At 35.0% G+C, this 16,481-nt stretch overlaps 1 protein-coding gene across 1 annotated transcript; it reads right to left on the bottom strand.

The window, feature by feature from the left end:
* Positions 1-13,962: 13,962 nt before the first annotated feature.
* On the bottom strand, positions 13,963-14,915 carry LOC138163535 (olfactory receptor 5D18-like). The gene has a single exon (XM_069090987.1). It carries the CDS (start codon positions 14,905-14,907, stop codon positions 13,963-13,965), a length of 945 nt encoding a protein of 314 aa, XP_068947088.1. The 5' UTR covers positions 14,908-14,915.
* Between the last annotated feature and the right edge of the window lie 1,566 nt (positions 14,916-16,481).

The raw sequence follows: 16,481 nt of genomic DNA, 5'->3' as shown, positions 1-16,481 counted from the left end.
GGACTTTTCCAAGGCCATTTAATTCAAATTCTCCCTAATAAGATCTTCAGAGATAGAGCTAGAATAAGAACCTTCATTACTGGTTCTCTCCATTGTACTACACTGTTCTTCCTAGATTTATTACATATTTATGTATGTATATACATATGTATGTTATGTGTATATAGAATATGTTTATGTGTATGTGTGTATAAACATACAAGCAAGATAGTCAAGAAATAACCAATAAAAAATAAAAGGGGGTAGGTAGACCAATGCTAGACCCCTGAAAAATCTCTCTACATGTCTATCTCTTTATCTTTCTTGATTTTTAGTTACATTTTCAACCTCATCCATCTCTTCTGCCTTTCTGTGTCTTCAATGCATTTGTAGGCTCAGTGTTCCTATGGCTACAGGTTTATGATTTATTAACATTGATTTAGGGCTTGAAGATTTATCAGTCATCTAGTCAAGTCCCTCATTTTATAGGAGACCAATAAACCAAGGTATTAAATGATCTGTCAAAGATCACCTAGGTATAAAAATATATAACATATTTAATATATATTATATAAAGTATATAATACAAACAGTAGAGTCTCTTACCTCAATGATAGCTTCTCTGTAGTAATCTGAAATTTTCCTTAAATACCGAGCAAATCTTTCCTAGCTTTAAACTGTTTCTTGACCAATTTCTGTCTGTTGAACATCTTTGTCCACCTCTCCTCTAAAAGCTATAAAACAATTTTTGTAAGGCACATTAGACTTTTATTTTCAAGTATTAGTATGTGCATGTCCAACTACCTGATAATAGATTATGAGTCCCTTGATGTCAGAGAATGAATATTTTTTTTTTACAACTTTAGCCTTTTTATGTGTTGAAACAATATACACAAAACTGGTGAAAATAAACTTAAAAGCTGGAGAAAGAGAAATGTCCTTGGAACAAGCAGGGAGCTACACCAATGAGTCTGTCTATTCCACTTTTAATAAGTTTTCATTTTTTAGAAAATCTGCCTGATAACAAGCCTAAATTTCCTTTTTTGTAATTACCACCCCATTAATCCTGATTCTTTATTACTCTATTGAAGACTGTTATGAAGCTCCCTTTCCCATCTACATCTCATTTCAAGATTTATTGTATCCCTCATACTTGTCCATTCTGATTTCATTGTAGTCTTTGAATGCATTAATGTATCTCCACCAAACCATTCATTGTTGTAAAAGATGTAAGTTGATTGCAGGTTTGTGTTTTGGTTTTATACTTGGACATTACTCAGCTAATCTTTGAGGAGAGCTCTAATAATAAATTTCAAAATATCATCTCAATAATGATACGTTAGGGTCAAAGAAAATGGTGACTATGTTTTTTTTTTTAATTAAATGATAGATTTTTGTGCTTGGTCTCGATCTTTTATTCCAGAGATATAAGGAGCTTTAGATATGTATACTACCTCCATTAATATACCTTCAGACATCTTTAACAATTTATAAATTCAGATAATTGTTTAGGGATAGAGTTTATCTCATTCCTCTCCCCACCCTGTTTTTACTTAGCTATGATGTTTCTCAGGCATTATAATGTGAAGTAAGACTGTTCTTATCTCTAAACTAGCATCTCGTAGACCCTACTATGATCGCTCTCTACCTTTTGTTACTAATACCACTAGACATTTTTAATTTTATTTTTTCTCAATACATAAATCAATTCCCTTCTAACATTATGTCCCAACAGTTTTCCTAAGTGTAGTCACAACTGCTGACAAATTGTTCTGCTCATTATTCCCTGAAGATAATATATGCATTCTTGCCTTCATGCCCTTGTACATCCCATTTCCCCAAAAGTGTGATTCCTTCTCTCTTGATCCCTACTAAATTTAATTTATCTTTTTTATTTAAAGCAATTGGGGTTAAGTAACTTGCTCAAGTTACACGGCCAGGTGTTTCTGGGTGGGTGCTAAGTGTCTGGGCCCGGGATTCGATCTCCAGGTCTTCTCAACACTGGAGCCGGTGCTCCCCACTCGCTGTGCTACCCGGCCACCCCAAATTTAATTTATCTTTTCAGGCATAGCTTGCTCAAGTTCATGACCATCTTGCTCTCTTTACCCTCAGGGGTTCTTCATTCCTCTCAATTTCTATAGCCTTGCCTTTAACTGACAGTAGCCCTTTAACATGTACTACATGGCATTAATATTGGTCTTTGTATGTACCTATTTCCTCTCCCCACTTGTAGTGAAAACCTCTTGTATCAAGGGACATTTTATGACATCTCCTAATGTTGATGGATATTTGAGTCTGTGCACAAAAATAGTGAACAGAAAGTGAATAATGATGAGGGTATGAGGAAGGAGGAAGACCATCTGAGATAAACCTTCTCTCTACCCCCTTTTTGGTTGCTTCTTTCTCATTTATCTTTCAGGGAACATATGAAAAGAATAATCTATTTTCCACTCAATTGATCAGGAAAAATAATGTATAGAAGGAAATTAATAGACATATCTACTCACCAGAACATAGATTTTCCTACATGCTTCATTTCCTAGATCCATAGTACAGATGATGTACTTTGTGAAATAGCAATTTCATGATTAGGCACTTTCCCAACCTCTTCCTGATTCTCAACTAAAAATTAACCCACTGGTATACATCATTGACAGAAAATCAGTCTTTTCCACTTACTATAAAAGGAGAATGAGATTCTCTCCAATTTACAACAAAGATGAGAGTAAGAGAGGGGTCCTTCTACTCTATTTGAAAACTGAGTATGGTTCTTATGTAAAGAATCTTACATTTGCCTCCAAGACATTTGGGACCCAGGCCCTAGAGACTCTCTATTAACCCAACATATGTAGTCTCAAAAGAACTAATTCAAAAAAAGTCTCCATGTCACTTTCAGTGAAAGGAATTTTCTAAAATAAAATTAGTCTTCAAATTAGAATTTTTCTTCCACCTTCAAAAATATAAACATAGACTTTCCCTAATATTCTACAATTTTTAAATATAAGCAAATTTTCACATAACTCAATGCTTTATAATCAGAGGACTTCTGTTAAGGCTTGATCAGCATCACCTTAATAAATCATTTTGGGAGAATTTAATTCTTGACTTCCCCTTGCCCAGAACAGTGAAGACACTGTAAAAAGTGGCCATCAAGATGCAGAATTTCTCCCTTCCTCTAGCTCCAGGTATAGGAAGTCTTTACATATTACAATTCAAGTAGGTGACGAACCAACCCTCAGACACTGTATTACCAACCCCTTATAGCTATTGTAGGGATGCTACTACTATTACCTAGTATTCCTAAGCTCATAAAGTTATCCTGACAACTATACACTTTCCAGAAGGAGTTTCTGTGATACTTCATTTCCTAGATGAATAAGTTGATGATGACCCTAGCGTTATGATACTTTTATGATTAGATAATATTCACTACTTCTTTCATACCCATCCTCAAAAAAGCAATAATCAAGTTAGTGAAGTTGGAGACAATTTAGTCAGTCCATTGGGAAATAAACATTTAATATGCTCTTATAATGTTCTAAGCACTGCACTTAATATTGGGGATTTAAAGTGGAGCTTAGAGTTCAACAGGGGAGCCAATGAGCAAACAGTAATGTACCTATCCAATCTATCCATAGTAAAGAGATCTATGGTTAGAGTGCAACATCTTTTTTTTTTAATTAAAAAAGCTATTAAACTTGTACCAAGTGTGCAAAATAGAAGAATAAGATGAGAATAAAAATAGTGTATAATAGGACAAATAAAGGATTCCCCCAAAATACATTGACATCCATCAATCAACAAGGATGTATTAAGCATATTTAGGAGCTAGAGATCCAAAAAACAAAATAAAGGATGAAATTATCTATTTTAAGTTGGTTTCATTCTAATATGGTAGTAATAATAATAGCAACTCATATATTTAATACTTTCTTAGTTTAATAAGCCCTTTGGTAATAACAAACTTGAAATGTACCCATGTTTGCCAAATTTCATCTAAATGTCCTGGAAAGAGTAAACTTGGTGATCAACACCCCTAGATTCTGATATACAACAGGAAACAAGCATTTATTAATTACTTTCTATGTTCTAGGCTCTGTTCTAAGTGGAGAAGTACAAACAAGCAGAAAGAACAAAAGTCCCTGTATTCAGAAAGCTTACATTCTAAGGAGTGGAGACAACAGTAATAGAGCTTTCCTCTGAACTCTCCCTCATTTAAAGTAAGCAATTTGATATAGGCTATACATGTGTAGTTATATAAAACACTTCCACACTCACCATGTTGTGAAAGACTAACTATATTTCTCTCCATCCTATCCCCCCCACCATTTATTCTATTTTATCCTCTGACCCTGTCCCTTTTCAAAAGTGTTTGCTTCTGATACCCCTTTGCCCAATCTGGCCTCCCTTCTTTCATCTCCCCCTCCCCCATTTTCCCTTCCCCTCTAATTTCCTGTAGGGTAAGATACCCAATTGTATGTGTATTGTATTCCCTCCTTCGGACAAATCCAATGAGAGTAAGGTTCCCTCATTCCTTCTCACCTCCCCTGTCTTTTGCTCCATTGTAAATGCTTTTGGTTGCCTCTTTTGTGTGACAGAAATTACCCCATTTCATCTTTCCCTTTTTCATTCTCCCAATATATTCCTCTCACCCCTTAATTTTATTTTTTAGATATCATCCCTTCATATTCAACTCATTCTGTACCCTCTCTCAGGACACACTAGTGATGGAAGTATTAAATTAGGATACAGAAAGTAAAAAAAAAAACTATTACTCAGAAATAATTTTGCTTGAGAATTCCTGCCTGGGAAATTTTACATGTCTGAATAAAATGATCATAGTGAAGATAATTTGGTCCTGTTTAATGCTTTTTATTCATCATTAGGAACATCCACCAATTCCTTTACAATATTTACAACTACTACAACAATAATATTTCTGAACATATATGTACATCTATCCATAGAAATGTATATACGCATATATGTATATTCACATGTATACATATACATACCCACATGTTATTGGTGTGTGTAATGATAATACAATATTTGATGTGAAGGATTAAGAAAATATCTCATCTTTAAAAGGAGGTGCTTCTTCTGATCTTTACAGGAAGCTTGAAGGACTAAAAGGAAGAGATGAGGAAGTACTACATTTCAGAAAAGAGGGAAATACCCAATATATTCAGAAAATATTGCATATCCATAGGGTAGTTTACTGTACATTGCATCAACCTCATGTTGTTTCTGAGTGTTTAGTGATCACTATTCTCCAATCTGATCATCAATGGTCACTTCTCAATGTCTTATTTTCTAGCAGAACCTCTTCCCACTCCAAGACTTTTTCCCCTAACTACTAGATATAGGTTGGGAAAATCTGAAGAGAGAACACCATGGGAAACTTGATAGTCAAGAATAGTAAATTTAAAAGATTATTGTATTTTGTTTGTTATTTTAAGGAGATGAGAGTTATGGTGATAGGATGAAAGCCAATATATCCTACATAGTAAAGAATAAGGGTATTTGGGTAGCCAATATTTTTTTTAAGGTTTTTCACATTCTTGTTTCACTTAGACATGAATTTATAACAGTGTGACACATATGGTGTAGCCAAAAGTCTAAACTCCAGATTATTATAATATTACAAGTACTCAATGTATGCATCGTTAATTTAAGGGTATAGAATCATCAATTCCAGCAGAATATTTAACAAAATATGTTGTTATTGTTGTTGTTTAGCTTTTGCTGTTGTCGTAGCTGTTTTTGTTGACAATAGTGATGATGATGGTGGTGGTGGTGGTATAATTTAATGAAAAATTATTTTTCCATTAACTTCCTGAGTCTTTCTATATATCATTGTTCCTCAGACTGTATATTAGGGGATTCAGTATGGGGCTGACTAGTGTATAGAAAACAGAGCCCACATTGATGGTGAAGCTTTTTCTTCTGGGTATAGATTAGAGGAAAAGAATTGTTCCAGGGAAGACTCTAACAGCTATCAGGTGAGAAGTACAAGTGGAGATGGCCTTATGCTATGCCCTAGCAGTATGCATATTCATGGCAATTATAAAAATAAAGATAGAAGAGGTGAATAAGAGCACATGTGTGCTCAACCTATTAAAATTTGCAATTATAAAAAGTATCAGTTGACTGAAGTGCTTATCAGAGCAGGAGACTGTCAGAGTATGTCAGAATATTCACAGATAAAAATGTTAATGATATTAGTACCACAAAAAGAAAATACAAGAAGATAGTAGGTAAAGATCAGAAAGAAAGGGCATGACTCAGGATTATGCTGGAGCCATCATCAGGGCACAGAGTTTGTGGGAGACGGTAAACATATGTACAATGGGGCTTACAGATGACCTACAGAGTGATCATATGCCATCACTGCCAACATGAATGTCAGTCAAGGCACACAGTTAGCAGTAAAGATCAATTGTATGATGCAAGTAGGTATAAACATTGTCTTATCTTCTAAAACTAAGTTTTTCAGAAACTTTGGTGGGACAGCAGTGGAGTAAAAGTAATGCGTAAAGGACATGTGTTTAAGTTAAAAAATACATCAGGTTTTTAAACTTGTGTTTCACAATAACGATTGCTATCATTCCACGCTTGCCCATCACAGTGATCACAAAGACTGCCAAGGAAAGCAGAAAGAAGAAAATCTGAAATTCTTGGTATTCCAAGAATGCCAAGAGAATGAATATGACTACAACACTCTGATTTCTGTCAGAGATCAGCATGGCTAAAGTCAAGAGGAATTTGAAAGTTAATCCTCAAAAATAGAATAGTATACTACTTAGGACACAAGTAATGAGATAAGGACATTCCAAGGAAATTGATGATTTCTTTGATGAAAGGCAATGTTTCATAATGGACAAATTTTCAACCTTGAAGTCAGAAATTTCTCAATTCTTATTGATGAGGGTGGGCAATTAGGTTCATCAGGAACTCAGATCTTATCTAAGATGAGAAAAACTGCAATAGCATCTGGAAAGAATTCAATAGTCTCAGGCTTAATTGGAGTGAGAGTTGTAAAAGTTTATTTTTAGGCTTTTACAGAAGTGGGCAAGAGTCCTTAGGGGACTTTTTGCAAGTGAAAGGGGGCACAGGCTTTTACTTTTAAAGGTAGGGCTGCCATTGTCAGGGCTGACAGGATGGATGTAAGGGAACCAAGGCTAACTTGTGACTTCAGTGCATAGATAAAAGTTTGAGGAGTTTAACTTGGAGATGAGATTTGCGCCAGACAGGAGGCAACTACAATAGGGCTATATTAAGCCAGGACAAAGGAGTCATAAGTTGTGGCCTAGGCAGAGTGCGGATAGAGAGAAGGGGCAGAGTTTGAGGCTGGGAAAGGAAAATGTGATTTTACAGACTGGTTTTACAAATTGGTTTTACAGACTGATGTTATTACAAATTGATGTTACAAACATACATCCCAAGCACCCCATCATTACCTTATTTCTGACATACATCAAATAATAATAAAATTTCAAGATCCCCCTGTATTGGCTTGTTTTTTGAATTGATTGTGTTAAAACCCAGAGCTTGTGAATCCCACTTGTGGGATGGACTTGTTGATGTGAAAAGAGAGTGCTGAACTGGGAGGAGCTGGTGACATAAATTTAGAGAGACACAAGCAAAGAGAGAGGCAGGAGAATTTTTTGGAAGCAGCATCTTGGAGGCAGAGAGAGAGATGGAGAAGATTGCTGAGGGCTACTTTGAATTGCCCAGGACTTTTGAGAGCTGCCACCCAGAGCTTCCAAGGACTGAGGAGACATGGCTGTTATGCTGGTACTTTGTCTGCCTGTTTTGATGTTGTTTTTGCCTGATTTGTCCACTGTGAAAGACAGTGCTGTTGTTGCAGAAGTCTTGGAAACTTGCTGTTGGTTCAGAGCTCCTGAGACTGTTGTGCAGACAGAGAGTGAATTCTGTCCACCGGTGGAGGACAATGCTGTTGTTGCAGAGGTTCTGGAACCTGGATGTTGGTTCAGAGCTCCTGAGAGTGTTCTGCAGACAGAGAGTGAATTGTGCCCACTGGTGAAGGCCAATGCTGTTGTTGTAGAGGTCTGGGAACCTTGCTGTTGGTTCAGAAGCCCTGAAGAAAGATTTTCATGTTGTAGGTTTATAGAAATCCTGGGAGAGGGTTTTGCTAATGTTTTCAGGGGTCCTAGGCCTGTTCTGCAGACAGAAAATGAATTAATGAAGACACTGGCAAAGTATCTTGTGGCCTTATTAAGCTTTGTCTCCCCAGGAACAGAGATTGCTTAGAACTTGCCTCAGGTAAAGATGAAGAGAAGACCTCTCTTTGGGTATTAAATGCTGTGACAATATCTTAAGCTTGTTGTAACTCTGGGGTAGATGGCCTATTCAGTTGTGATCCAGGGGTGGGGAACTTTTGACATTTTTTTGTGCTCTGTGACTGACCAAATAAATGTACTTTTTTATGATTGGAAACTAATCTCCATTTGAGAAGAGGGGCTTTGTGATTGATGAAATGAATGTAATGTCCAGGGGTAGGGTAGTACTTTACTTTATTGAATTACACTTGGTAAATGCTGTATTTTGCATTATGCTATATTTTGATTCTCTCTGTTCTTAATTTGTCACTGAATAAAATGGAGAGCAGCTATGCTGATATTTTGAACCTTGGAAAGTTGCCTTTGCTTGGCATTGCAACACACTAAGTTATTACCCAATTAACCAGTTAACCTCTTGGTGACCTAGGAAATCACTAATTCTAAAAGGTACAGGTCAGATACCAATCTGTTTTAGAAGAGTTGATTTTACAGTAAAAGCTATTTATAGCAAAGAAGTTAGATGTCTAGGCAAAATTATAATATTAAAAATAATTACTAATCCCTTATGAAGTTAGTATTTATTAAAATGCAAATCATATCAAGTTTCCCGAGAAATTCATAAAAGATAAATGAGGAAAAGGGAAAATAACATGAACTCATGCTGTAAAGATAGGAGAGAGGAGAAGAGAAGAGGAAAGGAAGGGAGATGTTTTGTTTGGGTGTTGAGTGATGGGTAGAATTAGGGGTAAGTACAGAACCTAGCATGGTTCTGAGAATTATAGCTATATAACACATGAAATGGTCCAAATGGGAGAACTGTCCAAATGTTGAAAATTCTGAATTGGATTTTTTTGTTCTTTTTTATTTGTTTATTTTGTTTGTTTTCCCATAGCACCTGTTTCCATACAGGAATAAAACAAAAATAATTTTGCACTTATCTAATCTTTATTTTCAATTCTTTCCCTACCCAGCTTCTAGAAATTCAGCCTCTAAAATTCTACCTGTATCACTCTATCTCATCTTTTAAGTTAGTTTTCCCACATCCCACAAGTTCCCCTTTAGACTTTCATTTCTCTCACTCCTCCAAATTTTCCTATATTTTTATTTTTGACTTTTCTTAGTGGTTTATTATGTGATATCCCAGCATGGTGTGGGACCCATAATAACAACTTCATATATGCTTCAGAACTTCTATTTCTGATTTTAATAAAGCTTTTTTAATTGTTACAAGCTATGCAGAATAAAGAAAATACCCTCCTCAGACCAGTTAAAATATGTGTTTGTGAATTCTGAATGTCCTCCCAAAGTCACCAAGAAGTAAATGTCAGATCCCCCAAGTCAGCAACTAATTCTAGCAAGAAAATATTTTGGGGTCAATTAGCTTCCTGACAGCTACTTTAATACCTTTGTTTTTAAGACTGTATGTTATAAGGCTCAAATAGGAATGACCACAGGGTTGGGAGAAGCAAAACAAAAACAAAAACAGAAGTCATTTTGTCTATAATCCATGAATTTTTAGAACTGGTGACAATATATAAAAAGAGAAGGGTTCCATAGACAGTGGAAATGACAGGTGTGACGTGCAGGTGGAGAAGTCTTTATGCCTCTCCTGGCTTATAGTCATATTAAAAAAAAGCTCTAAATCACTATTGATTAATGGAATGCAAATCAAAGCAACTCTGAGATACCATATTATACCAATCAGATTGTTGAATATGCCAAAAAAGGAAAATGATAAATGTTAGAGAAGTGGAAAAAATGGAACATTAATGCATTATTGTGGAGTTTTGAAATGATCCAGCCTTTCTGGAAAGCAATTTGGAACTATGCCCAAAGGAATATCAAATTGTGCATACCCTTTGAGCCAGAAATACCACTTCTAGTTTTATATCCTGAAGAGATTGTAAAATGGGAAAAAAAACCCACATGTATGAAAATATTTATAGCAACTGTCGGGGGTGGTAAAGAATAGGAAATTGAGAGGCAGCTGCTCATCAACTGGCGAATGGCTAAACAAGTTATGATATCTGAATATAATATGAAACTATTGTTCCATAAGACATGATAAGCAGGCAGACTTCAGAAAAAAACCTGTACTTACATGAACCGGTGCTGAGTGAAGTGAGCAGAACCAGAAGACAATTTTATGCACTAACAGCAATATTTTGCTATGACTGACTTTGACAGAATTATCTCTGCTTAGCAACGAAGGATCTAAGACAATGTCAAATGACTCATGATGGAAAATGTTATCCACGTCCAGAAAAGGAATTATGGAGTCGAAATGTAGATTGAAGAATACTATTTGTGCTCCCTCTCCCTCTCTCTCTCTCTCTCTCTCTCTCTCTCTCTCTCTCTCTCTCTCTCTCTCTCTCTCTCTCTCTCTGTCTTTTTCTCTGTCTCTCTGTCTCTCTGTCTCTCTCTGTCTCTCTGTCTCTCTGTCTCTCTCTCTGTCTCTCTGTCTCTCTCTGTCTCTCTCTCTCTCTCTATCTATCTCTCTCTGCCTCTGTCTCTCTGTCTTTGTCTCTGTCTCTGCCTCTGTATCTTCTTTCTTGTGGTTTCTCCCATTCGTTCTAAGTCTTCTTTACAGACTATTATGAAAATCTGTTTAATATGAATGAATATGAAAAGCCTGTATCAGATTGTGTGCCATCTTGGGGAGTTGGGGAAGGGATGAGGAGAAAATTTGGAACTCAAAATGTTATGGAAGTGAATGGTGAAAACTATAAATGAATTAATTTTATAAATTAAAATAAAAAATTCATTAACAATAAATTTTTCTACTTATAATTTCTACCCATTGCTTTTTGTCTTCCTCTCTGGGGACAATCACTCTTTAGTGGTTGCAATAGGTTTTGTCTCAGGCACAATCTAAGCCTGCCATATCTTTTTCAATAATTCTTGTAATCCTTTATTATATTCAAGGTAAAAAACCAACAGCTTAATTTGAAATTTACAAACCTTTGCATCGCAGCTCAAATTTACTTTGTAGATTTGTTAAATATTTCCCCCTTCATGAACTCTATAGACTAAACAAATTGACCTAATTGCTATTTCTCACATATATCATTTCATTGGTCATCTCAAAGCCCTTGTATAGGTTATCCTGCAATGCCACAATGCACTCTCTTTTCAACTTCACATCTTAAGAGCTATAGTTTCCTTAAAAATTCAGCTCAAATGCCACCTTCCCTTCACAAAATTATCATTCACATATCTAGAAGTTATATTCTACATATTCTTATATGTCTCCTATTTCGTTTCCAAGGGAGAAGGTAACATTTGTGAAGACAAGGGATGCTTGAATTTTTTTCTTGTTTTTTTTTTTGTAAATCCAATTTATAACCAGTAATCTACTGGCTAATAGATTAACAATAATTGCTTATTCACTGTTTGATTAACTCATTAGCCATTTAGATATATAAAGACAGTAATCAATGAACTTAAGTCTTTTCTCTGGCCTTCCCAAGTCCAGTTCTTTCACAAATAAGTCTTTGACATGTATTAGATGGTCTTTTTCATATATATATATATATATACATATATATATCATCCTATTACATACTCTCTCCTATTTATTGATATCCTATTCATAATGAGGTACTCAGATCTAAAGATTGTACACTATCAGACATGAGTACAAAAGGATTCTGCAATTCAAATAGATGGGTGCTCTGCCTCTTTTAAATTATGTAATATATAGTAAACTGGTGCTCTGTGAAGGGATATCTAACAGAAATTTCAATGAGATATTCTTAATTCTTTTCCCCTTGTATAATTATAACTGCCTTCAAAGCAAGTCAACCTCTTTTTCATTAGATGGGTTTTTGTTTCGCTACTTCCTAAATTTATTGTTTTTTTTTTCCAATCATGAAAGTTAAAATTATCTGGTTGTGAAAATGTTATCTGGTTTTTATTGCTTAAAATATTTCTTGTCATTGAGCCAAGGTGACCCACTGCATCCCAGGCCATCGCCAGTCATCTTGACTTTCATCTTGCCAATGGACTTCATTGCCTCTGGAGGAGAGATTGAGATTGACAAATTTGCAGATCTATCATGGATAGACTTGCACAAAAAAATGAAAATCAATATGATCAGAAGGAGGACAGCATTGGAAATAGTAAGAGAAATATTGTTTTAAGAACTACTTTGAGAAATTAAGTCATTTTAACTCTTATTAAAACCCAAATTAACTACAAAGGACATATCAAGGAAGACAATATCTACTTCCAGAGAAAGAACTAATAAAGAGAAGTGTTCAAACAATGATTTTACATGAATATATGTGTGTGTGTGCTTTTGTGTGTACCTAATGATAGACATCTCTAGGGTAGAGGGGCAGTGGGAAAAACAGGAAAATAAATTTACTTTGTTATTATAGTATACATTTAAAAGAAATAGCACATTTTAATTATGCTTTTAATTTGGTTTATATTTAAGGACTGGCTGACCAAGTTGTGGTACACGATTTTGATAGAAGACCACTAAGATAACAGAAAAGAACTCAATGATTATAGGGGGAAAAAAAACTTGGAAAGGATTGTACAAAGTAATGAAGAAAAAAATGAGCAGAACCAAGATAACATTGTATATAGTAACAGCGATATTGTTTTAAGAATGACTTTGTACAAATAAGTTATTTTGCCCATCATAAATGTTGAAATTAACTATAAAGACCATACCTGTTTCTCTCTAATGGTAGCCATCTGTAGGTCTAAGGGAGAGGGGGAATGGATGAAAAAAAAAGAAATTTACTTGATTTATTTTTTTGTATATTTCAAAGGAATAAGTTGTGCACAGCATATTTGCAATTTCATGTTTATTCAGTTTATTGTACCATGTTATGGAAATGCTTTATATTAGAAATTAAAAAAAATTTTAAAAAGGAAGAACAAGTTATACAGAATAGAGTTGAAGTTCTATGCACAATTATATTTCATTTTATTATACTATGTTATGGAAATGCTTGTTTTAGTCCCTTAATCAGTAATTAAATAAATAAATTGGAAGTTGATCTCTGGGATAGAATTGTTCATGTTGAAAGAGAAGAGAGTCAAGAATCCTTTTTTCCCTATGCTACAAATTATGAAAAGATCAACACTTATTAAGCCTTTATTATGCTATGAGAACTGTACGAAACACTTTGTAGGATAAAATCTGGATTTATAAGAATTCGATTGAGTTGCTTCAAGGATTGGTGACTATTATTCTCTTCCAACACTAAATATGGTCACTCCTCAAGATGTTTTTTTTTTTTTTTATTTTCTAGCACATCGTAAAAAACACCTGCTCAGTGAACGAGCTCATGCCCTAGATTTTTGCTCCCTTGTTTTATATGAAATAGTTGAAATAAGAAGAAACCACATTCAATTAGAGAGCACAAATCAATCAATTTATTTTTACAACAAATCAGCAAGGAACTTTTACAAAAGTTTCTAAAGTTTATGCTACATCATGGAGAATATTGAAATGATTTTATGGCAGTGATTTTTCTCATTTCAAATACACTTTCTTCATTTATCTAAAAATGTTAATGACTATTTTTCAGATGGTAGTAGAAATTGAAAGTGTGGCCACCAGAAAACGGAATAATTGAAAAGGACTCAGAGAATTAATTAAGAATTACCAAAAATCAGAACATTTTAGCCAGTAGTCATGGAATCTGTAGAAACGATCTTATTGAGAAATGATTTTGAAGTCCATTAATTTCCTTAATGTTGCCTTCACATCATTATTCCTTAGACTGTATATTAAGGGATTTAGCATAGGAATCACTACAATATAAAAAACAGATCCCACTTTGAATACAAGCCGTGAGTTTTGGGAATTGGGAATACAATAAAGGAAGAAGATGGTCCCATAAAAGATGGTAACAACTGTCAATTGGGAGGCACAGGTGGAGAAAGCTTTGTATCTGCCACTGGCTGAATGCATTTTGAGGACTGTAACAAAAATTAAAAAGTAGGATGTAAGGATAATGATGAGAGTGCAAAACGCACTGAGATTTGCAAAGATAAAAATCATTTTCTCACTGAAGTGTGTATCAGAGCAGGAAGCAGAAAGAAATACAGAATATTCACATACAAAGTTATTAATGATTTTGGTCTCACAAAATGACAATACAAGAAGTGAGTAGGTGAGTACAATAGAACAAATTATGCCCCAAGAATATGCCGCAGTTACTAGCAGGACACAATGCTTTGGGGACATTGAAATTGTGTACAGCAAAGGATTACAAATAGCAACAAATCGGTCAAAGGCCATCACTGCCAACATGCCCATCTCTGTTGCCACGCAGGTGACACAAGTGGAAAACTGTGTGATGCAGGCTGTGATGGAGATGCTTCTGTCTTCTACAACTAAGTTTTCTAGGAGTTTTGGTGTAACTATAGTGGAGTAACAGAAATCCACAAAGGACAAATGGCTGAGGAAAAAGTACATGGGAGTGTGGAGTTTGGGATTGATCTTGATGAATACAATCATGCCAACATTACCCACCACAGCTATTGCATAGATGGTGAGGAACAGTAGAAAGAGGGGCACCTGGAGCTCTGGATAATCAGAGAATCCTAAAAGGATGAACACGACCACACCACTCTGATTCCTGTCAGGGCTCACCATGATTCCTGTTGGAGAGAATCAGAGATGGACTATGAGAAGCAAAACACATGTCAAATAGAATAACAGAAGATGGGGTGGCTAGGTGGCGCAGTGAGTAAAGCGCTACCCCCCGGAGTCAGGAGGACCAGGGTTCGGATCTGACCTCAGACACCTAACACATACACAAGAAGAAAACCTAGCCATGTAACCTTGGGCAAGTTACTTAACCCCAATTACCCTCCAAAAGGCAAAAAAAAGAAAGAATGAAAGAAAGAAAGAAAGAAAGAAAGAAAGAAAGAAAGAAAGAAAGAAAGAAAGAAAGAAAGAAAGAAAGAAAGAAAGAAAGAAAAAGAGAAAGAAAGAAAATGGAAGAAAGAGAAGAGAAGGATGGAGTGTGAAGAAGAAATTATTATTATAATCTTAGGATTGGTTTCAAAATTTGCACTTATTTTCAAATCCTATACCTTTGAGTTGAAAGAAAATCGTGTATTATGAAAGAAGCCAAAGGAAGAGTCACATAGATAATGATCTGAATATATTGGTGACTGTAAATTTGCAGAATCTTGTATATTTCATACTTTAAACATGGTCCATTCTGGAAAATAGAGCTCAACTAGAACCCTTACATGAAGGAGAGCCTAATAACACCTAAAGTGACTTGCTTCTCTTCTTTATACATTAAAATGGAAGTTCAGAGTTGGGTCTTCTCTCCTCTACTTTTGGTATTCATTGTGTCATATTGAATATGTTACTACTACCCTTTGGATCTATTTCAGTTTTCTGCAACCCAGAAAGAGATGGCTCTGTTCTCTTTCACATGGCAGCCTTTTAAATATTTGAAAAGTTTTATAATTCATAACCCTTAAATTATATTTCTGCTCTTTTTTTTGTAAGGACAATTGTCATAAGACAAGCTAACAGTAAAAGAGATTTCTTTCCATAGTAGCAAAAGTTGGACTTTTTTGGGGAGAATTTCAGTAGTGATAATCTAGTCAAGGGTTTTTATAAAGAACATGTCAGTAGTTTTCCTAGAATGATAACAAAATTGAGGTTATATGACCATTAACAAAATGTACATTTAGCATTAATATGCCATAGAGGCAGCTAAGTGAGTGTTATGTCTGTAGTCAGGAAGACATGAGTTCAAATCCAGCCTGAGACAATTACTAGCTATGTGAACCTGAAATAATTATTTAACTCCTATTTGCCTCAGTTTTGTCACATTTAAAATTAGGGAATTAATAGCATCTACCTGCTAGGGATGCTGCGAGGCTAAAATGGGAATATATTTTTAAAGTGTCTTGGGCACTACCCGCCAGATAGTCAGTGCTATATTAATATCAGTTAAAATTGTTTAAATGGCTTTGATCCCAACTCTGTGCCTTAAAGACTGTGTAATAATCAATCACTTCACCTATTTAGCCTGAGTTTTATAACAACAATAAAAACGATAATAACTAACATTGGCTTAGCATTTTCTATGTGCCAGGTATTATGCTAACTGCTTTCCAATTATTATCAAAATAACCTGGAGAAGTATTTGCTACGATTACTACAATGATACAAATTGGGAAACTTAGGCAAATAGGGGATAA

The sequence above is a fragment of the Petaurus breviceps genome, unplaced genomic scaffold, assembly GCF_028583685.1.
Source record: "Petaurus breviceps papuanus isolate PSGF00001 unplaced genomic scaffold, PetGlider_PUasm1.0 188, whole genome shotgun sequence".
NCBI lineage: Eukaryota > Metazoa > Chordata > Mammalia > Diprotodontia > Petauridae > Petaurus > Petaurus breviceps.
The sequence above is the reverse complement of the archived record's forward strand: the minus strand, read 5'-3'. Positions and strand labels throughout refer to the sequence as shown.

What these genes read in the sequence shown, in the direction of transcription:
- LOC138163535 (XM_069090987.1), bottom strand. Translation starts at nt 14,907, where the DNA reads ATGGTGAGCCCTGACAGGAATCAGAGTGGTGTGGTCGTGTTCATCCTT.